The 25,073-nt window shown below is 53.6% G+C and overlaps 4 protein-coding genes across 11 annotated transcripts in view; 3 read left to right on the top strand and 1 right to left on the bottom strand.

Annotated features, from left to right (window-relative positions):
* PHLDB3 (pleckstrin homology like domain family B member 3) overlaps positions 1–7,740 on the top strand; it is a 9,097-nt gene extending 1,357 nt beyond the window's left edge. For 2 of the 3 annotated variants that reach the window (XM_069088890.1, XM_069088891.1), the window contains exons 3-13: positions 453–608; positions 778–915; positions 1,841–1,969; positions 2,120–2,275; positions 2,628–2,738; positions 2,988–3,062; positions 3,151–3,261; positions 3,425–3,524; positions 3,629–3,719; positions 3,804–3,891; positions 4,123–4,350. In XM_069088890.1, coding sequence (XP_068944991.1) covers positions 453–608; positions 778–915; positions 1,841–1,969; positions 2,120–2,275; positions 2,628–2,738; positions 2,988–3,062; positions 3,151–3,261; positions 3,425–3,524; positions 3,629–3,719; positions 3,804–3,891; positions 4,123–4,335 — 1,368 coding nt within the window. In that variant the 3' untranslated portion in view covers positions 4,336–4,350. Of the gene's footprint in view, positions 1–452; positions 609–777; positions 916–1,840; positions 1,970–2,119; positions 2,276–2,627; positions 2,739–2,987; positions 3,063–3,150; positions 3,262–3,424; positions 3,525–3,628; positions 3,720–3,803; positions 3,892–4,122; positions 4,351–4,626; positions 4,848–5,273; positions 5,360–5,963 lie in introns of those variants that run through there. The other variant, XM_069088893.1, reaches the window with a different exon arrangement.
* LOC138161883 (serine/threonine-protein phosphatase 2A 65 kDa regulatory subunit A alpha isoform) overlaps positions 1–25,073 on the bottom strand; it is a 454,863-nt gene that overhangs the window by 221,963 nt on the left and 207,827 nt on the right. The gene's annotated exons all lie outside the window — the stretch shown is intronic.
* LYPD3 (LY6/PLAUR domain containing 3) lies at positions 9,122–15,153 on the top strand. Its single transcript, XM_069088898.1, has 5 exons — positions 9,122–9,301; positions 10,074–10,205; positions 11,042–11,212; positions 13,559–13,720; positions 14,437–15,153. The coding sequence occupies exons 1-5, from the start codon at positions 9,226–9,228 to the stop codon at positions 14,961–14,963; spliced, it is 1,068 nt and encodes a 355-aa protein (XP_068944999.1). The 5' UTR covers positions 9,122–9,225; the 3' UTR covers positions 14,964–15,153.
* Positions 15,293–23,429, top strand: LOC138161878 (testis-expressed protein 101-like). 6 transcript variants are annotated; one of them, XM_069088900.1, is made up of 7 exons: positions 16,543–16,875; positions 17,902–18,066; positions 19,173–19,283; positions 19,438–19,620; positions 20,829–21,011; positions 22,282–22,428; positions 23,031–23,429. In XM_069088900.1, exons 3-7 carry the CDS (start codon positions 19,223–19,225, stop codon positions 23,231–23,233), a joined length of 777 nt encoding a protein of 258 aa, XP_068945001.1. In that variant the 5' UTR covers positions 16,543–16,875; positions 17,902–18,066; positions 19,173–19,222; the 3' UTR covers positions 23,234–23,429. The 6 variants fall into 6 exon arrangements, 5 of the variants coding, with proteins under 5 accessions (XP_068945004.1, XP_068945005.1, XP_068945001.1 ...); XM_069088902.1 differs by having other exon boundaries at positions 17,902–18,042; XM_069088903.1 differs by lacking the exon at positions 19,173–19,283 and having other exon boundaries at positions 15,293–16,875.

Below are 25,073 nucleotides of genomic sequence, written 5' to 3' on the forward strand. Positions count from 1 at the left end.
CCGGAGACCCCGAGAAATACCGAGACAGTGACACGGTGGGCCAGAGACAGGAATGAGAGACACTGGGAGACCCAGAAACCCAGAGACAGGGAACCGGAGACACAACACTGAGAGTCACAGAGAGGCAGGATTGCTGTGAGACAAAGAAATAGACAGGTGGAGACAGGGAGAGAGAGAAACACCACGAGGTAGGCACAGGGAGCCAGACTGACAGAGACGGGGAGAGAGACAGACTGAGAAAGTCATAAAGACAGAGACAGGGAGTCACAGAAGGTGAGACCCCGGTATAGGGACAGATTGAGGAACTCAGAGACAACCGGAGACGGAAAGATACAGATGGTCACGACAGAGAGATTGTGACCTAGACACCCAGACGGACCAAAGCCGACCAAAAGGGACCCAAAAAGTGAGACCCAGAGATCAAGCAGTGAGACCAGGTCCCTCCCCTGCAGGGGGAAGTCCCACTCCCCAAGCCACCCTCTGTAGATGGGCCACGAAGGGCAGCCCACCGTCTAAGGGAGCAGCAACTTCAGGCACTGACTCGGGTAGCCCTGATGGAGCAGCGGGTCAAGGAACTCCAGCAGCAAAGGAAGGAGCTGAGAATCGAGGTGAAGACCCAGGCATCCTGCTTCCTGCAACCCCTTCCCCTCAGGGACCCGGCTTCCCCACCCTCCCAGCCCCCTTCCCTCTGTCACCAGCCATCATACTCCCCCTAGTCCCCTCCCCTCATGCACCCAGAGATCTAGGTCCTCAGCTCCCCCTGTCCCCCCACCCCAGATGGAGGTAGAGGTGGCTTTGCTTCAAGGGGAGCTGGCTGGTGAAAAAGTGGCTGCCCGGAGGGAGGAGAGGCAGCTGCAAGAGCTTCAGAGACAGCAGGAGGCCGCTGAGCTGAAGGCAGGAGAGCAGAGGAAGCAGGTGCGTGGAGGGGCCCATGGGCCTGGGGAGGGGTCCGGGCGAGACTTCCTCTGCCTCTCATCTGCAGTCTACAGAAAGGGCTTGTGCTCCTGTTGCACAGATGGAAAAACTGAGGAGACACAGAGAAGGATTCAGCATGCTAATATCCCAGGGTACATAACAGTGGAAGAGCCTGGATTAGACCCCAGGTCTTTACATTCGGGCAGTGAGACTACAGGGGCATTGGTAGAAGACTGAAGGCAGATGACCTAGAACATCAGGGCTTGAAGGAACATGTTCCTTAGAACAGGAAACATGGCATGTCAGAGTAAGGTCAGGACCTTGGAAACCATCAACATACAGAGGGGGAAACTGAGGCCCAAGGAAGGCGCTTGCTTTGGGTCACACAGAGCCCAGTGCTCTTAACACTCTGCCACAATGCTAGGGTGATTCCAGAGGATGGTGAAAGCCCGGAGAGGTGGTGATTTGCCCAGGGTCACAGAGCATTCAAGGGATGGGTCCCCTAAAGGAAGCATAAAGGACAGACTCCTCCTTACTAGGGGGGACTGAAGCACAGAGAGGGGCCAGGACCTTTACGTGGTTTACACAGCTAGCCTGGGACTAGGACTCAGGCATCCTGATTCCTGGGTCAGGCCTCTTTCTTTCCCTCCCTTTCTAGGGGACTGTCAGGTTTTGGACAAGTGCCTGCCCCTCTCTGGGCGTTTTATTCATGTGTAAAATGTGTTGGGTGGGGGCAGAAAAAGGGAAAGAGTTGTTCTAATGGGAGATGTCTAAGGGAAGGGCACTTCCTGACTGAAATGCTGGGTTCTCTTGGCCTTGCTAAGCTGTGTGATGGCAAATGACTTTGGCGTTTTTTTGGCCAATGAGGAGCTTGGAGAAGAAGCTCTAAGAGTTTGTCTCTGCTCCTTGGGGTTTGTCCTGCCAGGAGCAGCAGCGCCTAAAGGAGGCCCGGACCCGGGTGGAGGCTCTTAGGCTGAAGCTAGAGGAGGCTCAGGACAGACTGGACTCCAAGCCTGAGGGTGACAGGGAGGAGCTGTTGAAGGGGGTCCAGGAAGTAAGTGAATGCTGTCCCCCGCCAAGACCCAGGCACTCCAACTCCCAATCCCCGCAGCCTCCATTCCCTTCAGGGGCCCAGGTTTCCCCAGCCTCCATTCTCTTCAGGGGCCCAGGCTCTCTGATCCCCCAGCCTCTCCCTCCTCCCCAGGTCTCTGAGCAGTTGGATGTTGCCCAGCGTTCCTATGAGGATCTGGAATTCCAGCAGCTGGAGAAGGAAAGTAGCTGTGAAGAGGTGGACGGGCCAGGGCACCATGGGCTGGGCCTCCAGATCCGAGAGCTGCAGGACAGCCTGGCCCAGCACAGGGTGAGTCCCAGCAGAGCCCAGCCTCCCTCACCCTCTCTGTCTGTCTCCCTCACTCCTAGTGTTTTTGTCTTCTCTTCCAACCCTTTACCCCTCTGTGGGTATCTCCATAAGTAGGATGGGCAGCCTTGAGAGGTGGTGGGCTCCCCAGCCATCCTGGAAGGCTTCCCGAAGAGGCCAGAGGGTCACTGATTGGAAGCAGTCTGCTGAGGTCTCTTCCAATGTCCCTCCTGTGATTCTGTGGGATGTGGATCCCCAGGGGTCAGTCCATCTGGGTGAGGTCTGATACCAGGCAAGGTGCTCAGGTCTTTCTGCAAACTTCTGAGTCTGAGTTGGGGGGGGGGGTCCTTCTCAGCGTCGAATCCAGGTCCTAGAGGAACAATTGGGGTCACTTGGGGAGCAGATGGCAGCTGAAAGCCGTGGTCTGAGCAGAAAGAAGGAAGAGGCATTGAAGGCTCTCAGCCAGGTGAACTTCCCCAGCCCAACCCTGAAGTCCTATTAAGTCCAGCAGGGCAGGCTTAAAGTAGCCGCCCATTGGGAGCCCCATCACCAACACCCACTAGTGCTGTGGTCAAGTCACTTCATATCTGGCCTCATTGTTCTCTGCAGTAAAATGGGGCTTAAGAATCCTTTACATGCCATAAGGCAAGGGTTCTTGGGGGGCCCTCAGGTTCTGAGATCCCCTGCCAACTTCCTGAATTCTCCCTCCACCCAGGAGCGGAACCGGCTTCTAGAACTTAGCCAAGGTGGAGACGGCAGTTTCTCTGAGCAGAACCAGGCCCTGACCAAGGTAACCAGAACCCCCACCCCTCACCCCAGGCATACGAGAATCTCTGTGCCACTGCCTCCCTTTGGGCTGACCCTCATCTTCTGTCCAGCTCCTGTTCACCCAGAAGACGGATCACCAGCTCCTGGTCCTACAGGATTCCTCGGCCCCAGCATCAACCACCGCCTCCTCCTGCCTCTTCTCTGTGCACAGCTCCCTCCAGGTGAGACTTGGGCTGAGGGAGAAGTGGGGGAGCCCCGGGGCTAAGACCCTGAGGCTGGGAGGCTGTGGGGAGTGGACGCCAAACTGATGCCCTCCTACTTCTATTTCCCTTCCTCTCTCCCCGTTTCTCGTTTTCTCCTCTCTCTCTTCATCTTCCCCTCCAGGGCTCCTTTGGGCTCCAGAGGACCGGCAGTTTGTCAAGGAGAAAGGGAGACCGGACCCGAACAAGGGGATCTACAAGACCCCTGTCCCTGCACTGCAGCCGTGAGTGTCTTGTCTTCTGTCAAAGAGAATTATGGGAGCAAGGATGGAGAAGGGGCATGTGTGGGGGTGTGAATCCTCTGAGCTGCTTCCCTCCTTCCTTTTAGGGCCCCTGGATGCCTCTGCCCTGCAGCCCCCTCCAGGGGACCACCAGAGACACCCTCTGTATCAGCTGCTTAACTGTAGCCCTGGCACCAGGTGAGGGGAAGGAAGGAGTGGGGCAGAGGAGGGAAGGGCACCTGCAGACAGGGCTGGTACTCTCAGGCCTTCCCTGTCTTCCAGCTGTGGAGTGCCCCATCCCGATATCATCCAAATGAAGAAGCTGCTGCAGCAGGCTGTGGCGGAAAGAGAGAGGCTGCTCCAAGCCCGGGTAAGAGCCAGGGACCCTGGCTGGAGGAGGTCCACCCCTTCCAGATCCCCCAGCCCCTTAAGGGACCCAGATGTCCAAATGCTCCAGTCCGCCACCTCCTTAGATCCCATTCCCTGCCCACCCCCCTCCACCCACTGGTCACATAGCTACCTTTGCTGGCTCTGGGCATGGGGCCTCAGGTTTAGGGGACTTTGGTCCCCACTGATTCTCTTCTCACTCTGACCCCCACAGGAGGGGACAAAGAGGAGCAAGGAGGAGGCCAGAGCTATTCCAGCCATCATGGTCAGTGATGCCAACCTCTTGATTCCCCACTTCCCTCTTCTCTCTCCCCTCCTCTTGTGCATCCGGGTCCCTCCTGAGCCACCCCTGGTCACCCAGCTGCTCTCATTCCACCCCCACTCCACTTCAGTCTCCATCAGCCAGCTCAGCACCCCCCAACTTTAAATCCTAAGAAATGAGAATGACTACACCTTTCTGAAAGTGTTTCCTCCACTGTAAAGTGGGGACAGTCCCTGACCTACCTGCCCTACCTGCCACACAGGCTTGGTGGCACAAATTTTAGTTTAATAAATTCCCAAGGAGCCACTGGTAGAACCCGATCCCCCCATCTCCTCCACCCCACCCCCACTCTCTCCCCCAACAACCAGATTAGCTCCTTCCTTCTATTTCCCAATGCTTTTGGAGTCACCTAGATCTTGTCCCTGTCTCCCCCTCATGCAGGCCCCCCCCCCCCCCCCGCCCCCCCCCCCCGCCGCCCCGCCCTCCAGGTCCCCGGGTTCTGGACTTGCAGCAGCACCTGGAACGATGGGGCCACAGCCCTGAAAGCTGCCCTCATGTTCGAGTGACCAGCGGCTACTGCCGGGGGCCGCTGGTGAAGGTGGGGGGCCGGATCAAGACCTGGAGGAAGCGGTGGTTCTGTTTTGACCGCCATGCCCGCCGGCTCGCCTACTATGCTGGTAAGAGGTGACCCCTTCCCCCACTGCCAACCTCACCTTTCCTCATCTTCAGGAGTGAGGCATGAGACTTTGGCCAAACTGGTCTCCTCCAAATAGGAGGCTAAATGGGCCCTCTAAAATCCTAAAACCTGGGCTCCAAAGCCTAGATCTGCCTCAGTTTCCTCCTCTGTAAAATGACCTCCAAGGTCCTTGCCGCCTCTAAATTCCAGACTGATGACACAACCCCTATCTATGCAATCTTGAGGACCTCTGACCTTAGGCTCCCATTTGGACCCTGGCCTCAGCCTCTGCTATTGGGTCCATTCCCCACCCACCCTCCTGACAGCTAGAGTGACCTACTGTAAACTCCACCTACAGGCCTTCCCTCCCTCTCACCACCCCAAAACAAAACAAACAAAACCCCTCCCTGTTCTCTCCACCTCTCAGACAAAGAAGAGACCAAACTCAAGGGGGTCATCTACTTCCAAGCCATAGAAGAGGTCTATTATGACCACCTTCGATGTGCCTTCAAGGTGAGCTCCCTTTCCCCAGGGCAGTGCTCATTCTTAAAAAAAAAAAAACTTGGGTTGCCCCCAGCCCTTTGGGCCTCAAATGACAGCTGAGAGCCTCAGAGGGGGTGGCAGGAGACACCCATCGGAAAATGGGAATGGATGGTCCCTCCTAACTCTGACATTTGTCAGTTTCGGGTTCTATGGGCCCCCCAACTCTGACATTCTCTCCTCTAGTTTTCTCTTCCAGCCCTGACATTCTGTTGGGACCAGGCTCATTCTTAGCCCTGGATTCTGAATCAGAGGTCCAGGGTGTGAGTGCTATTTCTGCCCCCAGATAGTCAGGTGGCCTTGGGCACATCATTGCTTCTTTCTGGGCCTCAGTCTCCCCAGGCGCTGGACTAGGTCTCCCGAGCCCCTCTCCTCTCCTCCCCAGCTGCCTTTGTAGGAAGCCTACACCATGACCCCCATCTCCTCTAAATTCACACCCTGAACCACACCCCTGGTGGTGGTGATGGTGGGGCTAGGGCAGGGGGGGGGAGTCTTCTCAGGTCTCCCATAATTCTGTTTCGGTAGGGGCTGGGGCTCTAGAGAAGAGCCACTAAATTCACATCCCTTCATCCTTCAGAGCCCCAGTCCCCAACTGACATTCTGCGTCAAGACCTACGAGCGCCTCTTCTACATGGTGGCCCCTAGCCCAGAGGCCATGCGCATCTGGATGGACGTCATCGTGACCGCTGCAGATGAGAACCATGCCCCCTGATCCTGGTCCACTCAACTCGCCGCCCCTTCCGAACTCGAACCAACAGCCCCTTCCACTGCCTAGTATTGACACCGCCCAGGCCTTCTTAACTTCTCGGGGCCTCACTTTCCCCATCTGTAAAATGAGGGTTAGACGAGCTGACCTCTGAGGTCCCTTCCAGCTGGATCCCAGATGCTATGAAGTTGCCCCCACCAGGCCCCACCCTCTGCCCAATGTTTCAAGCCGGGTCGTTCTAGTCCTAGTAACTTTCGGAGGAGGCCCCGCCCTCTGCCGAACGTTCGTGCCCCCAGAGTTACTTTGTTCATTAGTTTCCCGGGGAGGCCCCGCCCTCCGCAGAAGGTTCGTACCCACGGCGTTTTATTGCTTGTAACTTTCCCGGGGAGGCCCCGCCCCCTGCCGAACTTTCATACCCCGAGTGTTCTTTCGCTTGTAACTTTCCCGGGAAGTCCCCTCCCTCTGCAGAACCTTCGTATCCCGAGCGCTCTCTCCCTCTGAACTTTCCCCCGACCCAGGAAGCCCAGGCCTCTGGGAACGGTCTCCTCCGCCCGGTGAGCTGCCTCTGCTCCTCGGGTCCCAGCTCGGCTTTCCACGTGCCCTGGAGGAGGTGACAGCCGGCCTCACCCTGCGGGCTCCCCGGTCATTGGGGCTCGCGGGGGCGGGGGAGAGGGAGGTTTATTTATTGACGCACTTGTGGGGTTAAATTAAACACCGCGGAAAAACAATCGTGGCTGTTGTTTGCACACAATCCGGGCGTCCTGTTCCTCCGAGCCCCCCTCCTGGCCTCTGCTCTCAGGGACCTAGGAGGATTGAGCCCCTCCTCTCTCTTCCCATCCGCGTCCCCAACCCCCATTTTCATCCAGGAACCCTAATGAGCTCCAGTCCTTACGCCCTAAGGGACCCCAGCCTTTGCTCTTTTCTCACTTTGGGGGGAAACCAAGTGTCCAAACTCTCCACAGCCTTTTTTTTTTTCCTTAAGGGACTCGGGGAAAGAACACGCAGATACACCCTGTGGGCTTGAGGAGGGGGCTGGGGCTCAGAAGCTAGTCCGAGTCAGGAAGCCTCGGGTCCCCTTCCTTCTCCCATGACCCGCGGGAAGCCTCGAGCCCCACCCTTAGGAAGGAAACACTGATCCTCCCTCGGTATTCAAGGTTCTGCTACTCCCTTCTGCCCACATGCTCCCCCTCCCCCATAGCCTTCATCTTTCAGCTCTTCCAAAATCAAATCTGGTAATAAAAAGGATTAAGGAGGTAGGTGAGCTTTGTCCCCAGAAGGGATCCAGAGCAGGGCTTCCGAACGCTCGTACTGAGATGGACGTCTTGGACGGTCCATCGAAGAGTAAGACAACAGGTGTAGGCTCACGAAGGAAAACAAGAACACTGAAATAAAGGTGTATTTTTTCCCCATCCAAATACATGGAGTTTGCAAAAATCCATCAGCAGACCCCATGCTAGGAATCTTTGAATCAGAGGGTGTGGTCCCAGTGAGTGCCCATGTCCACATCTGGTGTCAGTCTTTTTTTTTTTAAACAGGCATTTTTACAAAGAAGAACATGAAAGAGTATTTTATGTGAAACCCTGAATCTCCATTTCTTATTAACTTTGGAAGCCTACATAATAAACATTAAAGGCTACTTTCAAAACTGTCCAACTAGTCTGTGCTTCCTTCTGAACGTTACTGTATTCTCTGTAGTGCAAAATAGGGGTCTTCGTCTTAGGAATCCTAGGATTAGACCTGCAAAGCTCTGTAGAACACAACACAATATGGCAGAACCAAAGGGGACCACAGAACAGAGAATATGAGAAGTCAAAACAGAGAAGGTCAGACCCAGAAGGGTCCTTTGAGCGAAACTAGATCTGACATTTAATCAAAGAGGAAACTGAAATCCATAAGGAAAAGGTCTTGACTACAGTGACACAAAAAAAACTTAGTGAAGAGCCCCCTTCACTCTCCGGGCCTCAGTTTCCAAACCTGTATAAAATGATCAGACTACATGCTCTCTCAGTCTGTGTCTCCTTCGTGAGCAGAGTTGGGGTGAGGGAGTCACCTGAGGGGTCTTGCAGGCCCAGACAGAGGCCAAGGCTCCCCAGATACCTGTCTCTCTGGTCCAGCCAGTTTGGGGAGGGAGCTCTGGTTTGGGACCCGCCCTCGAAACTCCTGCTCCCACGCTCTCCCTCCTGTTTCTTGGGCCCCTCAAGCTTAAAATGGTGGGGTTGGTATACAGACTTGGGGCCCAGGGACAGCCCCCTCCCGCTTGAGATGCAGGATCCCGGGATGCTGGGGCAGCAATAGGCTGACTGGTCATTCTATGATCTCAGGCTTGTGAAGGCCTACTCTCCTGGCACAGACTTTGGGGAGAGAGACCTTTGTTAATGAGTGGGAGCAGGAGTTCTAGCCCTGGCTGGCCCCCATTTAGTCCATGGTGGAGCTCTGGGCAAGCCATTTGGTAGTTCTAGGTCTAGGGATCCCTGTCTAGAAAAATACACCTGGAGATGCAGTACTCTCAGCTCCTGAAGTCTCCTTAGCCCTCTTGAGAACAGTAACTAGCATTTATGTAACATTTAAAGGTTTGCAGAATGTTTTTACATAATGTTGTCTCATTTAATCCTCACAACAACTCTATGGGGTGCGGTTCTTGTCCCCATATTACAGAGAAGGAAACTGAGGCTGAGAGAAATGCTCGGACAAATCCCTTTAGCCTCCCTGGGCCTCAGTTTCCTCATCTGTCAAATGAGGGTCTTAGACCAGAAGTCCCTTGCAGAGCTCTGGTTCAATACTCCATGGGATAGCGGTGGGCTCAGTCTCTTCTTTGGCTCCTGCCCCTTCCACCCCACCCAGTCACTTCCCAGAACCAGCTGCCCCAGGGCAGGGCTCCTGTTGTCTGGGCCAGGATTCTTCCATCTCCCTCAGATGCAGTCAGAGGCCAAGTCTGGTCTCTTTCAGGGATGTGACGCAAGGAAAAGGGGGGACCCGCCCCAGAGTGAAGCTGGGCTGGGTTGGGCTGGGTTAGGGGAGGAGAGTGAGGCCCTGGGGGCAGTTACTCATCTTAGGGCTCAGGTAAGAGGGCCTGGCTGGGGTGCAGAGTCGACACTCCCGGGGGGGGACTCAGAAGAAGCAGGACCAAGCAGCCATGGAGACAGAGAGGAGGTGCAGCCCGGGGCTCCTCGCAGTAGCAACCACTCTACTCCTGTCCTTGCTCTGGCCAGGTGAGCTAGTGCTACTTGGGGCAGGAGGGATGAGGAGACTAAGGTGGGAGAGAGACGCCCCTTCATCCCAGGCAGAGGAACTGGGGATGAGCCCAGAAAGGCCTCCCACTCAACCCTGTCCAGAATTGTGAAAGTGCAGGAAAGGAGGTGGTCGAGGGGCAAGGAAGAAGATTCTTGCACCCAGGAGAGGGGTGTCACAGGGAAGGAAGTTTTCCCACCCCAGGGAAGAGGGGCTGTGGGCAAAGGGGCCTTTGAACACCAAGGAAAGGCTTAACTATAGGAGATTAGGTTCTCTGGCCCTAGGGAGATTGGGACTATGGGCTTCCCATGCTCACAGGGCAAAGGACCCTTCCATTCTGGGCAGGGAGGGCTGTGTGGGCCCCCAGCTGGCTCTCCCATCTAGAAAACACATGAATGCAGGGAAGATTTTTCAAGGCCAGGGAGAGGGGCTTTAAAGGCTATAGCTCAGTTGGAAAAGCTGCAGAGAAAGGTATCACACCCCCAAGAGATTTTAGGGACCACAGGAGAGAGGGGGGAGATTGTGGAGGAGAAGGCCCACAGGAAGGAGTAGCTAGGAAAGGTCTTCCATCTGCAGAGCAAAGGGGGAGAATCACAGGGAAGTTCCAGCCTTGGGGTTGGAGCCATTGGTCAGAAGGGTCTCTTAATTTGGGGAAAGGGGCTCACCAGGAGAGGGCTCTTCCATAATGGGGACAAGTACAGCGAGGGGAGGGGAAAAAGGTTCTTACAGTGAGTGGGTTTGGCTCTCCCCCAGGTGCCTCAGCTCTTAAATGCTATAGTTGCGTTCAGAAAGCAGATGAAGGATGCTCCTCAGAGAACATGAAGGTGGTGACGTGCCCTGCAGATTTAGGGGTCTGCACAGAGACTGTGGGGGCCGTGGAGACCAGTAAGTGAAGCTCCCCTGGAGGGAGGTGGGTGGGACTGATAGCATCGAATGAATTCATTGGGCAAACCCAGACTCACAGCCCCAAGCCCCTGTGCTGGCCCATTTCCTTCACTGGCATTGGTCTGGGGTCTCCTTGGCAATGGAGCTGAGCAAATGCTCAGAGGCCCAGGGGCCTGGAGGTCATAAATCTAAGATCTGGGGATGGACAGAGCCCCAGGGAGTTGGGAGGGAGGGGTTTCTGAGTCACCCCCTGTTCCTTTTAGACTCAGCTACTTTCACTGGGGAAGACAAGGCTTCCTGGTGGCCCAGCCTCACCCAGGTTTGGTCTGAGACCCCATCAGCCTGAAGCTTTATCATATGGAACCCTGCCCTGACCCCAGACTCCTGGGCATCCAGCCTGGGACTCCAATGGGCCACACTCCAAAACTGCACTCCCCTCTGACTCAGAGACCCCAGACCCCACCCCATCTGACTGCTCCCCTCTCTAAGTCTTGAATAGTCCCTTTGAGCTCCCCTCTCCAGCTCTGAATTTTTAGCTCTCCCCATTATGAGCTCTTTGCCTTCAAGATTTCTCTCCTCAAAAACCTCCCTCTAAGTTCCTCCCCCCACACACACACACCTCTGAGTCCTCTCCTTCTGGATCTTTCCTCTTTGGGTCTTGTCTCTTTGGATTCTCCCCCCCTGCATCCTCCACCCAGGAGTCCTCCCCCTTTGAGTGCTCCCCCTCTGGATCCCTGCTCTTTGGATTCTTCCTCTCTGTATCTTCCTCCTTAACTCCTCCCTGTTCTGACCCTTCTCGTCTCATCACCATCCTGTGCCTTGGTTGTTCCCTCCAGTTCATGGGCAGTTCTCTTTGGCTATCCGAGGCTGTGGATCAGGCCTTGCAGGAAAGAATGACCGAGGGCTAGACCTGCACGGGATCCTGGCCTTCCTCCAGCTGCAGCAGTGTGATAAGGACCTGTGCAATGCCCAGCTCAACCTTACTTCACACCCCCTGAACCCCAGTGGTAAGCCAAGATGGGCCCCAGGATTCAGAGAGAGGGGCAGGGGCCCTGTTCTCCAGATTTGAAACCAGACAATCTGGGTTCGGATTCCAATTCTGCTACTCACTAGCTGTGTGACCTTGGGCAAGTTACTTCCCTACCCTGGGTTCTGGTTTCCCCCTCTGTAAAATGAAGAAATTGGACTAGATAATCTCCAGGATGCAGTCCAACTCTACATTCTACCCTTTGGGCTAAGGGTAGCCCTGGGGAAGGAGCCCAGAAATGGCGGAAGGGGCTGGGGACTGAGTGGGCGACTTCGTGGGAATGTGAAAGGTGAAGCAGGACTGGTAAAGGGCAGTTGGAGAGATTCTACAAATTATAATCTCGCTTTGGTTGCTGACGGCAGTCTGGAAAGTATCACTGGAAGGATGGCTAGAGACTCTTTAGAAAGGCAAACAACAATCCCAAGGAGCCAGCACAGGAACTGGCCATGCCAGACTTAACTGAGCTCCATTGTTGACAGGCTTGCTAAATGAGCAGTCAGATCAAGGGATTGCAGCTGGTAGAGTTGATAGGAATTTTCCCTAGATGTGTGACAAAGGATCTCATTCCATTTTTTTCCCTGGGCAAGATGGAGAGACCCACTCAGGCCAGGCAATGGTATGGTTTGGTGGGCGCAGAATTGGTGGGATGACTAGATCCAAGGAGTGGCCATTAGTAGTTGGTCTCTAGTGGAGGGCCCCAGGGATCTGTGCCTGGAGCTGTGCTGTTTAACAACTACCAATGACACAAAGCTGGGGGATGGGGCAGTTCTAAGATGCTGGATGACCAAAGACTGTGGCATGATAGAACATTGAGCTGGCTCTAATAAGATGACATTTTTAAAAACGTGCTCGTGCAGGGGAGTTCCTAGTGAGGAAGCTCCTTCCTCGGTGCATATCTGTGCCCACAACTTAGGTGGGGTGAATTAACCAGGGTCACACATCCAGGGATTGTCAGAGGCAGGTCTCGAACCCGAGTCTTCCTAATTCTAAGGTCCACACTCTATCTACTATGCCAGTCTGCCTTCCCCAAGATAGATTTTTTTAAAGTCATTTTTCAGTCATGTTCAACTCTCCATGACACTATTTGGGGTTTTCTTGGCAGAGATACTGGAGTGTTTTGCCATTTCCTTCTCCAGCTCATTTTGCAGATGAGGAAACTGAGGCAAACAAGGTTGAGTGACTTGCCCAGGGGCACACAGCCAGTAAGTGTCTGAGGCTGGATTTGAACTCAGGAAGATGAGTCTAGAATCTTCCTGACTCTAGACCCACTAGACTCTATCGACCACTTAGATGCCCAAAGATTTTGTGCTAAGACTAAATGTAAACTTCTACACTTCAACAAAGGGGGAAGAAAACCCAAAAACTTCTCAAGTATTATACAGGTGGTACATAGCTAGGCAGTTCATCTGAAAAAGATTTGGGAATTTTAGTGGACCACAAGCTCAATATAAGTCAACAGGACCAAGGAATTAGAAAGCTAATTGAATCTTGGGTTTCATTGAGGAAGACAATGTCTATGCCTAGGGAGGGTACAATCCCCACATCCTCTGCCTTGGTTAGGCCACATCAGGAGTGTTGGGCTCAGTTCTGGGCACTTTATTTTGCCACGGTCAGGGAGAAGCTGGGGCAGCCCCGAGGAAGATGACTAGGTAGGTGAAGGAGCTCCCATTCACTCCATGTAATCCTATGAGCCTCAGCTGAAGAAAGGTGCAGGGTCGTATACCAAGAGGAAAAAAGATTTGGTGGGACACATGGAGCCGCTTTAAAAATATCTGGAAGATGTTTTACATGACTGCACATATATAAGCGATAGCAAATCACTTACCATCTTAGGGAGGAAAATTTGGAACTCAAAATCTTATAAAAGAGAGGAATATTAAACATTGCCTTTACATGTAATTGGACAAAATAAAACTCTTTTAAAAAATGTTTAGGAGAGGCATTTCATAGTATCCACTTGGCCCTAATCTAGAGCTAGGAACTGTGGGTACCCACTGAAGAGGGGTGTAATTCAGGTCGACGACAGGAAAAATGTCCAGCAATTAGAGCAATTGCAAAGTCAAAGTCTTGCCTTGGGATATGGTGGGTTTCTCCTCTTGGAGGTTTTCAAGCAAAGGCTCAATGACCCCATGTCTGGCTATCTGTTGTTTGTAAACAGGCTGAATTCCATGGCATCTGGGGTCTGCTCTTTGAGGGGTGTAGCAGGGCTAAAGGCCAGAGACTAAGGATAGAAAGGTGGGGAGGGGACAAAGTCATAACGAAGTCTGTGGAACTGGGGACGGGGAATCCCACTGACGGCATCTCTCTCCACCCATCGCCAACACAGGGAATGAGAGTGCCCACGAGCCCAACGGTGTCCAATGCTACAGCTGTGTGGGGCTGAACCGAGAGGCCTGCTCAGGCACCAAGCCCCCCGTGGCCCAATGCTACAATGCTGGCGATCGGGTGCACAAGGGCTGCTTCGATGGGAACGTCACCCTGACCGCAGGTGAGCGGGGAGGATGCTCTCCACGAGGTCCTGGGGCATCTCTCCTCATGGAGTCTAGTTGGAAGTAGCCCAATGGTGCCATCCCACAGCTAGGTGCTCAGCACAAGGGGGTCGAAGGCAAACTGGGAAACAGTTCCTGCCCTCGAGCAGCTTACCTTCCACTGGATGGGGTGGAGGATACAACCTGCCCACAGCTGATGAGCTAAAAGGTGATAGAACAGTAACAACTGGGGGTGGGGAAAGGCTGAAAATGCTTCTGTAAGCCGGTCCCTTGCCTCCTTTCTTCCTCTGCAAAGTCTTATGGTAGAAGAAGAACTCGCTTCTATTCCATGGAGGGAAATAGTGTCACACCCCTCAAGGCCTTTCTTTTCACCCTCAGTGGGAATAAAATCCCTTCTAGTGAGAAGAAAATGGCAAACCACTCCAGATCTTTGCCATGAAAGCCCCAAAGGGGTCACAGAGTCAGGCACAGCCTATAGCAGCAGGGCACTTTACTTGATCGTGTTCTGTCCAGTATGCTGGGGAATCATGGTGTCTTTTCAATGCTGCCATTCTACAGAGTTGGAAACTGAGGCCCTGAGAGGGACAGGGATTCACCCATGGGTCCTCGGTGAATTTGGAGAAGAATAGGGATGGGAGACGGATTCCCTGACTCCCTCCCTGACCCATGGGAGCTCTGCACTAACCAGCCGTCTCACCCCCTCTGTTTCTCTTAGCCAATGTGACAGTGTCAATGCCCGTCCGAGGCTGTGTCCAGGATGAGGAGTGCACCAGAGATGGGGTGAGCGGCCCAGGCTTCTCCCTCAGCGGCTCCTGCTGCTCTGGTTCCCGCTGCAATGCTGACCTCCGAAACAAGACCTACTTTGCCCCTGGCATCCCACCCCTCGTGGTGCTGCCCGTGCCTCGGCCCACAGCTACCTCCGGCCCAAACTCAACAGTGACAAAGACCCCAGCATCCACTCGAGTTTCAACTCCCAGACCCTCAGCCTCCTCAAGCCTGGCCCCATCTACCACCCTTCAGGCCTCAACCAGGGAGTCAGCTTCTCACTCTGAGAAACCTGTGGAGACCCTCAGAGAAGAGGAAGGGGCCAGTGGAGGGGCCATTGGTCATAGTGATCGAAGCAATATGGGGCAGCTTCCCCCTAAGGGCGGTCCCCAACACCCAGGTAATGGGAGTAGCAGAGCCCTGGGCCTTCCAATGGCCTTGCTTCTGGTAGCCATTGCTGCTAGGACCCTCCTGTGATCCCCTTCCCCCTTCTCCCATCTCCCATCCTCCTCCCCTTGTTGGCCTTGGGACACCTTTCTCTGAACACAGATTCCCTTCTGTTCCCTGGGCTGGGCTGGTCCCAGCCCAAGCCAGAGCTTCTCCTTGTCCTGCCCCACCAGGCTGAGCAGGTCTCCTCAGTCCTGAAAATAAAATGACACTATATTTACATACTAGTCCAAGCTTTTTGTTCCTGGGGCATGGAGAACTTGAGGGATCACTATGAGGGAGGGCTCGAAGTCGTGTGTAAGTGATGGAGGAGAGTAGGAGGGAGGTGGCCACTTTGGGAATTAGGAGGGAGGGAGGCAGAACTGGGGGCAGTTTACTGGGATGCGGCACTGGGGAGGAGAAGCAGTTGTGACATCAAGGGCAAAGCAATACCTTGGAATTGTGTCACCTGACCAAACTCAGTTGAGCAGATGGGGATGGCTCCCCAGTACTTTCTTATTCTCTGGAATGGCCAAGGGGTCAAGAAGCAAGTTCTCCACCTCTCAGCCTGGTCCTTGTTTCATTTCTTCATTTGTGGATAGCAACTGGAAGAGACTCCCCATTTCTAGGGGGTTCTCTGTCTGTCCTCCTGGGTTTAGTGTGCTCTGGGGTCCCTGGAGTGCCTCCTCTCCCTTGGTAGAAGGACCTTCAGAGAATCAGACCTCCAGCCCAGAGGAGGAAGGTTCCAGGACTCCCTCTCTCCATTTCGAAAGAGGTCCCATGCACCCATGTACCCATGAGTGACTCATCCCTATCACAGGGCTTCCAGCACATACGTCCCGGCCTGCCCCTAATCCTAGAGCCAGGCTGCTTCTCTCAGCAGACCCAGTGTGGTTATGGTTCTTGCATTAGGGAAATACTGCAGATCCTGGGGAGAAGGGAAAGAAGGTAGTCAGAAATTATTAGAGCATACCACCTGGGGAGGGGAAAATAGTGGGAGAGAGCAGGTCGAAGAGGAAAGAAAAATTCCTGGGAAATACTATGAGATGGAAGGATAAGGACTGAGCCTATGGTTTCATTAGTGTTTGGAAATCAACAAGTACTTAAAATGTGTTAAATTTCAAATTACACATAAAGACTATTTCTAACCTTCATTTTTTCTATTACAATTTTGAGTTCAAATTCTCTCCCACCATCTCTCCTCTTTCTCTTCCTTGAGAAAGTAAGCAATTTGATAAAGGTTATATGCATGCAGTCACACAAAGCATCATTTCCACATTGTCATTCAATAGGCACTTTTTAAAGCACCTACTATGTGTCAGGTATGGACTAAACACTGGAGATATAAAGGAAAGCAAAAATGGTTCCTGCTATCCAGGAACTTGTGGTTTAATGGGGGAGATAATATGCAAACCATTATATAGAAACAAAATCTATAGAATACGTCAGAGATAACCTCAAAGGGAAGGCCTTAACATTAAGTAGGACCAGGAAAGATTTCTTGCAGAAGGTGATTTTTTGCTGAGAAACCAAGAGGCCAGTATGAGGGAGGAGAGGATTCCCAGTCTGAGATGGTGTGGTTTTATTCAAGGAGAAGCTAGGAGGCTGGTGAATCACCCAGTACTTGGAGGAGGCTGGTGAATCACCCAGTACTTGGAGGGGTGGGGGCCTGGGAGGCGTGGGCAAACTGGAAAGGTAGGAGAGGCCAGGTTATGAAGGCCTCTGAACAGCCAACTGAGGATTTTGTGTTTGACCTTGGAGGTTTTTTGAATAGGAGGGTGACATGGTCAGACTTTAGGAAAATCCCACAGAGCGGGTGAGCTGGAGCACAAAGGGAAACCAGCCAGGATTATTACATAATCCATGTCTGAAGTGATGAGGGTTCACACCAGGCTGAGGTCAGTGTCAGAGGGAAGAAGGAGAGGGAGGTATGGAGAGATGTTAAGTAGGTAAGATCAACCAGGTACGTAACCAATTGGATGGGGGAAGGGGGAGGGCAATGAGAGAAAGTAAGGATTGGAAGAGGACGCTTAAGTTTCAAACCTGGGTAACCAGAGGATGATGGTGCCCTCAGCAGGAATAAGGAAGTTAGGAAGAGAGGAGGATTTGGGGGGGAAAGATGAGTCCAGTTTTGAATATGTTGAGCTTAAGAGGCTTATAAGACATTCAGTATGAAGTGAATACCCAGAAGTTGGAGGGGTGAGACTGGAAATCAGAGAGAGGTTAGGGCTGAAAAAAAAAAAAAGATCTGAGAATGATAATTGAATGGATGGGAATTCAGATGAGATCACCAAGTGAAATAGTCTGGGAGGTTTGTGGAGGGATGAGAAGGTTTGGGAGAGTCACTGTGGGGAGAGGGAGAGTGAGTCAGTTAGGGAGGTGTAAAGGATTGCCTAGTAGCAGTGAGGGCCCAGGTAAGATTATGTAACATAAACTCCCATATGAAGAAACTCCTTTTACCACTGTAGGTCAACACCTCTTTTGCAATTATTCTGAGGGCAGCTAGGTGGTGCCATAGTGCACAGAGTGCTGGGCCTGGAGACAAGCAGACTCCTCTTGCTGAGTTCAAATCTGGCCTCAGACCTTATTAGCTGTGTGACCCTGGACCAGTCACTTCACCCTGTTTGCCTCAATTTCCTCATCTGTAAAATGGACCAGATAATGAAATGGCAAACCCCTCCAGTATCTCTGCCAAGAAAATCCCAAATGCAGTCATGGAGAGTACAGCGAAAGAAAACAAAATGGGGAGGGGGGGATGATAATAGCACCTATGAGATAATGTTATTATCAGAAGGCTCCCCCAGTGTTTTCTGAGACAGGCAGGCAGGTTGGTGCACTGGATAGGGTGTGGGACCAAGAGAAGACTTGGGTGGGGATACTGCTCTGCCTTTATAAGCTGCAGAACTTGGAAGTCAGAGTGAACTTCTCGCAACCTCAGTGTGCTCATCTGCAAAATGGAATGCTAACAGCACTCACCTCTTCATTACAGGGATACTGCATGGAGGGGGCCTTGCAAACTTTGCAGAGCTAGACACAGGCCGTCTGCTGCTGTTATGACCCCCGAGGCATCAACATGGTGCCATCAATGGCGAGGGGGCTGAATTTGGGAGCCTGACTTCGAATCCCCTTAGTAAGGCATCCAAGGCCTCCTTAGGTGTGTGGGTGGATTTATCCCCCTATTCCTCCATCATGGTATTTCCCACTCTCCAAACCTCTCTGACATTTTGGGAGATACCACAGGGAGAGATGGGGGAGAAGAAAATACCGGGGTCTAAAATAGAGCTTCATTACCTTCTCCGCCCCTCAGTTTCGTTTGACCTGCCCTGGTTGGACCTTTCTTTGTTCATTTTTGTGAGGTGCTCTCCTATTGGTGTTGGGAAGGGGGTGTAAAAAGAGGAAGGGGCAGGACCTGGAGCACGTGGGAGCTGCGTCCATCAGGACTTCACCGGCCAATGGGGTGAAAAAAAGCCCCCCCAGCCAGAGCCTATGCCCCGCCCACTCCTTAAAGTAGCCAATAGGAACCCATCCATTTTCACGGTTTTGTCCAGTGGGACATGGAGGGGATGGGGTAGGCGGTAAAGGCTGACTGACCAATGGGGCGGGGACACTTCTCCCCTCAAAATACCCCCTCCTCCCCACTACCATCTTGGGGAAGGGTCGGAACCGGGCCGACTGGCCCCGCCCCCTGTCCGCAGGCTCGAGGGAGGGGCCGTTGGGGAGGGTGAGGGTAGGAGGAGCAGGAGGCGGGGCTTTGCTGGGGCTAGGGGATGGGCCTTTGGGGGTGGGCCCTGATGTGGGCGGGGGGGAAAGAGGCGGGACTTATGCTGTGGGAGGGAAAGGGCAGGGCTGAAGTTTGGCTGGGGCGGGCTTGTGAGGAATGGGAGGGGCTTAGGACTGGCTGGGGAGGGGCTTGCGTTTTGGGCAGGGTGGAGGCGGGGCTTAGGTTTGGGAAGGGGTGGAGATTTCTGTGTTGGGGCGGGGCAAGGGACTTGAGGGGGAGGGTCTTGGTGTGGGCACATAAATGCTTGGTGATTGGGAGCAGAGGAAGCCCGGCTTGGGCGTGGGGGAGGGCTCGGCTCGGGGGCTTCTCCAACTGCCTGAGAGCCCCCTTGGAGGCCCCTCTCTCTCGGACCTTAGAAACCCGAGCCCTGGGAGACCTCAGGATCCTCCTGGGGCGGGGTGGGCACAGAAGGGGGGATGCTTGGAGGAGCTGAGCCGGGGGCGTGCCCCTCATCTCCCTGCTCCCTTCCTTCTCTCCAGAGTCCGGGGTCCCAGGGGCCAGGGACGCCCCAAGACAGGACAACCACAGCATGGCACGTGCCAGCTTCCCGCTGCTGCTCGGCCTGGTGGGAGCCTCCCTGGCACAGACCGGTGTGTGCGTGTGCGTGTATGCCTGTGAATCCTGCAGCCCTGGGGGTCAGGCGCTGACCATGCCCTCCCCCCTCTGCAGAGGACCGTGTGCGTGTGTGCATGTGAATCCCGCGGCCTTGGGGGTCAGGCGCTGACCATGCCCTCCCCTCTGCAGAGAACTACCCTTTCAGCCCCATCTTCCCATGGCTGCCGCCTGTCACCTGTTACCACACGGAGATGCTCTACCTTGGGCGGAAACTGAATTCAGAGCCCGAGCTTTGGAGTTCCAGCCTGCAGCACTCCAGGCGCTGTGAGAAGTGGGAGGTGTGTCAGGAGACGCTGCTGATGCTGGAGACAGGTAAACTGAGGACAGCTGACAGAAGGAGGGGGTGCAGTGGGGACAGTGCCTTTGAATCGGGCTGCTTTAGAGAGTTCCCCCTATATTTATCTAGTAAGTTAAGGGGGTTTATTATAGGATTACCAACAGTATTCCCAGCTTTACCGTCTGATTCACTTGCCCTCTCCCGACCTCTCTCTTCATCTGAATGTAGTCCCTGGGGTCCCCCCACATGTGGGGCTCCCAGCAAAGCTGGAAGCACTCTGTGGGTCAGCACCCACTAAAAACCATAGCTCAGTTACTTGTGTAAGCTGACCAGAGGAGTCATTGGTTCAAGACCAGAGATGCGGTCTCAAGTACCATAGAAAATATCCTGACAATTAAAGACCTCCTGCCATGTACACATAGGATGCATGTTCCCACAGGTTATCACACCCCACAAAAGGGGTGCCTACACGGGGAAAACATGCATGTGGATAACATGGGTGATGTGGGAACAAATAGAGGGGGCACCCACATGGCTCGGACCCCCACTGCTCTGGCCCCACAAGTTGGCCGCCTCTCCCACTGGCCTCCCCTGCTTATCCCAGGATGTCCACTACTCTCATGGCTGCTCCCTGCTGCCATCTGCTGGGTTCTCCTCGCTACTAATGTGTGCTCGTTAAAAAGCATCCTCCTAACTGGACAGGCTGATAGTTTTTTGAATGCAGAGCTTGGGCTGTGAGCCCTCACCCCCACCTCAAAGGGTCTGCCGCTATCCAAAGCTGACTGAGTCCATCATCCCAGACAACTATCTGACTTAGGGGAAAAAAATTCCATTTAACTCCAGGAACATCCTTGGTCAGAATTTTATGTCCCCAAACCTGTGACAAGGACTCTGGCCAGAAAAGACCCCAGAAGTCTGTTTTGGGATGAGATAGCCCACTTTGTTCTTGGGTCTTTTTTGGGCATACGCAAAAAACTGGGCCATCTCTAAAGCTAAGTGCAGGAAGGCAAGGGCATTGCCCTCCAATTTTTGTCTTTCTTATGGGCTTGTGCCCTATGTTCTTGCCAGAGCAAAATCAGCTGTCTTTCTGTGGACATGTATAGAGGGGGTTGATATAGGGCTGTCGCCACAAGGCAGGTGGAGGAGGGGGTGATGAACACTGACATCTGGGGGGTTTTATGCTGTTTCTTAACTGACCTGAGTCTTGGGCCCAGCCCCTGCCAACCTGCTCCTCTTCTCCTAGGGCCCCAGTCATTGATTGTGGGCAGTAAGGGCTGCACGCCAGCAGGGAACCGTATCTCCGGGGTCACGAAGCACTTGGGCCCCCCAGGAATCATTATCACCTCCTATGTTCGCTACTGCAATGTCAACTACTGTAACAACTCGACCAGCACAGCCCCGGTGCTGAGACCCAAGGCTCACCTAGGTAGCCAAGGCTTCGAGGGGTCTCCCACTGGCAGAATCTCCCAGTGCTTCCTCCCCCTTTGCCTAGAATTCCTGATCTCCCAATAATTTCTATGCCCTCCCAACCTGTGGTATCCACCAATAGCCCCTCTCCCCAGTCTTCCCTTTTATTGTCCCTCCCTCTCCTCTGTAGTATGTCCCCATGGTCCCTCCCCATGGCCTCCCATGACCTCATCTGCTGACCTCCTAGACCACCTGCCCCACAATTCCTTTATCTCCTCTCCTGCCCCCATCTGTTTAGAGCCAGTAGGGAGGGACCTCGGAGATCATCTCACCCAACATCCTCATTTGATGCTGTTGTCTCTACTTGTTGCTGGAAAAACTGTTTTATCCCTGGGAAGCTAGCTAGCCTGACCTGCTATGCCTCTGTCTTAGAGAGCACATGTTGTCCAAGGACCAGCCAGATGCTTCTGCTTTTGGGGGGATTGCTTTCTAGCTCATGGTAACCCCCTCATTTTATAGACAGGGGACAGAGACTCCAAGATGGGACTTCCCCTAAGTCACAAATAAGTCAGGGTCAGAGTTGGGATTCAAACCCAGGCCCCCTGATTCTTTGTTCAAGGATCACCACACAGCTTTGCCTGCCAGACAAGCCATTCAGAGCATAGGCACCCAGCATGTCTCCCAGGCTCTGCCAAAGAGCTCTGGGCTTGGGGTTCACATTCAGACCCTCACCTAAATCTCTAGTTAGTCGCCCTAACTAGGGGGGTGATGCTCAGTTTTCCCAAAGAACTTTTCACTGCATGGCCAGCCTAACAGTGGTGAGGTGACTTGCATTCCTTAGCAGGGCTGGTCCTTGGGAAACAGGCTCAGTCAGCTGGGTTTATGATCCAAGCCTTCAGCAAGAGTAGAATCTGCCTTAGCTGGTGTAGACTTTATGAGCCCAGAGTCACATCCACAACTCAACAAGGCAGCAAAGTATGACCAGGATGTCACCCAAGAAATGCACGAATGTCAGAGGCCCATGGCCAGTGCCCGGGCTCTGTCCTTGTAAAACAGGGAGCATATTGAGGGCTCCCTGGCTGTGACCTTAGGAAGAGGAATGTCAGAGTCAAGGTGGGGCAGGCATCCTTGGGCGGAATGCCCATATCCACGAGATGACAGGTCTGCTAAAATATTGGAGTATTGGAGTGAAGGATAGATTGAAGTGGGGAGACAATTGGTCAGAGGCTGTCCACAGTGAGGGCCTCCCTGGGATCCCGCTCCCTTCACCAGGGGCATTCCTCCTTCAGTGCCCAGCCCAGTGATGGGAGACCCAGACCAAGTCTTGCGCTGCCCAACCTGCTTGGCCTTGTACTCCTGCCCCACAAGGGTCCACCTTCATCGATGCAATGAGAAAGTCCTGAGGTGTTACAATGGAACCATCCAGATCAAGGGAGGTGAGCACCAGCAGGGCAGCACCGGCTCCTTAGAGTGGGGGTGATGAAAGGAGGTGATTCCAGGGAAACAAAGTGTCCTCAGGAGGTGGTCCGGGCCCTTGAGGTACCTTTTCTAAAGCCCTGTGACTGGGAGTGTGGGCTGGGGGGAAGAGCCCCCGGACAGGAACCCCACTGCTGCCTCTTATCAGCTGCACAGCCTCTGGCCGCTTTTCTGGGGCAGCTGGACAAGATGGTCTCCAAGGCCCTCCCGACAGGTCTGACTTTTGTGATCCTAAGAGGGACATTGGTAGAGTAGGCAGAGCTAATGCCTTACAAGCTGTGGGATTCTGGGAAGCTCCAGGGTTCCAGAGCCCCGGGCTCCTCATCTGGCTGGTTGTAAGCATGACATGAGATAAGGACCTTGGAGCCACCTCGCGGAGCTGCCAGGACTCGGGCACAGGGCCTCCAGCACAGGAGGCCTGTCACAGCTCAGAGGAGGTTCCCAGGGTCCTAGATCTGGGGCTGATAAGGAAACAGGCCCCAAGAGAAGGCTCGGACTCCAAACCAGCACTGACAGTTCCTGATGCTGGGCCACCACCGCTCTCTCCCTCCTCCCCTCATAGAAAGAGCTTCCTATAACCTGGGCTTACTCGGCTGCTCTACCGTGCCCAACTGTGAGCTCTTCCTTGGCATCGAGACAATTGGCCCGTTCACCCTGAGTGAGAAGTGTCTGGACCATCACAGCTTCTTTTGGCCAAGGAGCCAGGGTGCCCCTTGGGCTGCCTGGGCCTGGACTCTCGGGCTGGGACTGATTCTCACTCTGTAGGCCAAGGCATCCTCAGACTGACATCCCTTTGAGTGTCCCAGGAAGAGGTGCAGAGGGGAGCCCCCTGGGCCTGGGGTGCTGCCTGGGGGCCAGAATAGGAGGCACTGAGATCCCAGGGGCAGAAGGTGGTCCCAGTGACCCCACCCAGCACAAGGCTGTCTGCTGCACAGGTATTAAAGATTTAAATGGACTTCAGTTATTACTGTCCGCTGTCAACTTATTGTTAATCATAAATAATAATAACACTTCCCTTCTTCATTGGACTCTCCTAATAGTGTATTCTCTCTCTTAGGACCCATCCCCCCCCCCGATTAAAATCTCGGCTCTAACTATTCCATCCCTGGACATCTGTTTCCATCTTATAAAGTGGCTGCCTAAAGCCCCATCAGTTCCCAGGCCCTGTGAATCTGAGGCTTTGTGGGTGATGCTGTGTTAGTACCATCATCTCTGCTGAGACCCTGAGGGAAGGGACCCAGAGACGAGCTAGGGGCTGCAAGCTTACAAAGTCCCCGTTCCTTACCTGAGATTGGAGAGACTGGCAAAGACTGGGGCAGAGGTCACCTCTGGTCACACAGCAAGGCAATGTAAAGCCATTCCATTGTCTTGGGTGGCCACCCTTGGCTTGCAGCCTGGCTCCATGACAGCCAAAAGGGGCTTCCGGTATGTGGATCATTGAGTGGTCCTCCCCAGCCACCCCCTATGCCCCTTCTAGCCTGGAGGTGGGGCAGGGAGGACCCTTCACTTGGGTAGGTAAGCACTCTCTAGTAAGCCTAGTCAAATGTCAGCACCCCTTTTCAGGAAAGCAGACATGACTGGGGACCAGGTGGGGGCGGCAGTCTGGGACTGGGGAGATGATCCAACTACCATCAGCCAGTCGGGGGGAAGGCAGTAAGGAAACTTGTCCTAACAGCTAGAGCTCTCCATAATGAAACGGACAAATGGGCTGCTCCTAGGGGTTGCTGATTGACCCCGTTCTGCCATCCTCAGCACTGGCGCTCCTCCTAGAAGGGCTGGGTGGGACCACCTGTGGACATCCACAGCCTCTGAAGGCCCTTGGTGACCGTGCACAAGTTTCTCCACAAAAATGAAAAATAATCAGGACTCAAATCAGTGTCTTGGCTGAACTGACTTCCTTTAAGAGCCCACGTGTGCTCCAAGAATTTGTGGAGACAGCAAGAAGCAGAACTTGGGTCACTGAGGCAGGAAGCCAGTGGGCATCTTGTCACTAGCCTCAACCATGGCGGGCGGGTGGGGAGATAACAAGAAGAAAAGGATTACATGAAGCTGCTTCTGATGGAGAGTTTGGGATTTGGGGTAGAGGCCCTTAGGCTCAGGTCCATCTCTGGCATCCAACCCTCCCTGGTGCCTTGGGAGAATGATGTGACCTCTGGGCTGGAGCTTTCTCATGCGTAAAATGAGGGCAGACCAGATGACCTTTATAGGCCCTTCCATTGTAGAAGTCAGTGTCCTAAATTATGTGAATCACAGCTAAAAAGTGTGGGGGGTGGGAAGGGAGGCAAAGACAGTGCCCTCTGTGTGTGTCTGAGAGACAGAGACAGAGACAGACGAGACCAGAATTCAAATCCAGACTCTGATACTTGTTGTGTGACCCTGACCAAGTCACTTAACTTCTGTCTCAAGTTCTGCAACTGTTAAACGGGGATAATAATACCTCCCTCCTAGGGCTGTTGTGAGGATCAAATGAAATAATATTTGTGAAGTGTTAGCACAGTATCTGACACTTAGTAAGCACAATATAAATGTCAGCTAGTATGAGAGACAGGGGTGGATGGATGGAGACAAGGGGAGCAGGGAGAGAGAGAGAGAGAGAGAGAGAGAG

This window comes from Petaurus breviceps, unplaced genomic scaffold, assembly GCF_028583685.1.
Source record: "Petaurus breviceps papuanus isolate PSGF00001 unplaced genomic scaffold, PetGlider_PUasm1.0 185, whole genome shotgun sequence".
In the NCBI taxonomy this organism is placed as follows: Eukaryota; Metazoa; Chordata; class Mammalia; order Diprotodontia; family Petauridae; genus Petaurus; species Petaurus breviceps.

Bases quoted from the DNA above. Each gene is read 5' to 3' on its own strand.
- LOC138161878 (XM_069088899.1), top strand. From the start codon at position 18,934: ATGCTTGGTGATTGGGAGCAGAGGAAGCCCGGCTTGGGCGTGGGGGAG. The intron at 19,259-19,437 runs GTGGGAGCCTCC...TCCCCTCTGCAG, and splicing joins TCCCGCTGCTGCTCGGCCTG to AGAACTACCCTTTCAGCCCC. The intron at 19,621-20,828 runs GTAAACTGAGGA...CTCTTCTCCTAG, and splicing joins GCTGCTGATGCTGGAGACAG to GGCCCCAGTCATTGATTGTG.
- LYPD3 (XM_069088898.1), top strand. From the start codon at position 9,226: ATGGAGACAGAGAGGAGGTGCAGCCCGGGGCTCCTCGCAGTAGCAACC. The intron at 9,302-10,073 runs GTGAGCTAGTGC...GCTCTCCCCCAG, and splicing joins CCTGTCCTTGCTCTGGCCAG to GTGCCTCAGCTCTTAAATGC. The intron at 10,206-11,041 runs GTAAGTGAAGCT...TGTTCCCTCCAG, and splicing joins TGTGGGGGCCGTGGAGACCA to TTCATGGGCAGTTCTCTTTG.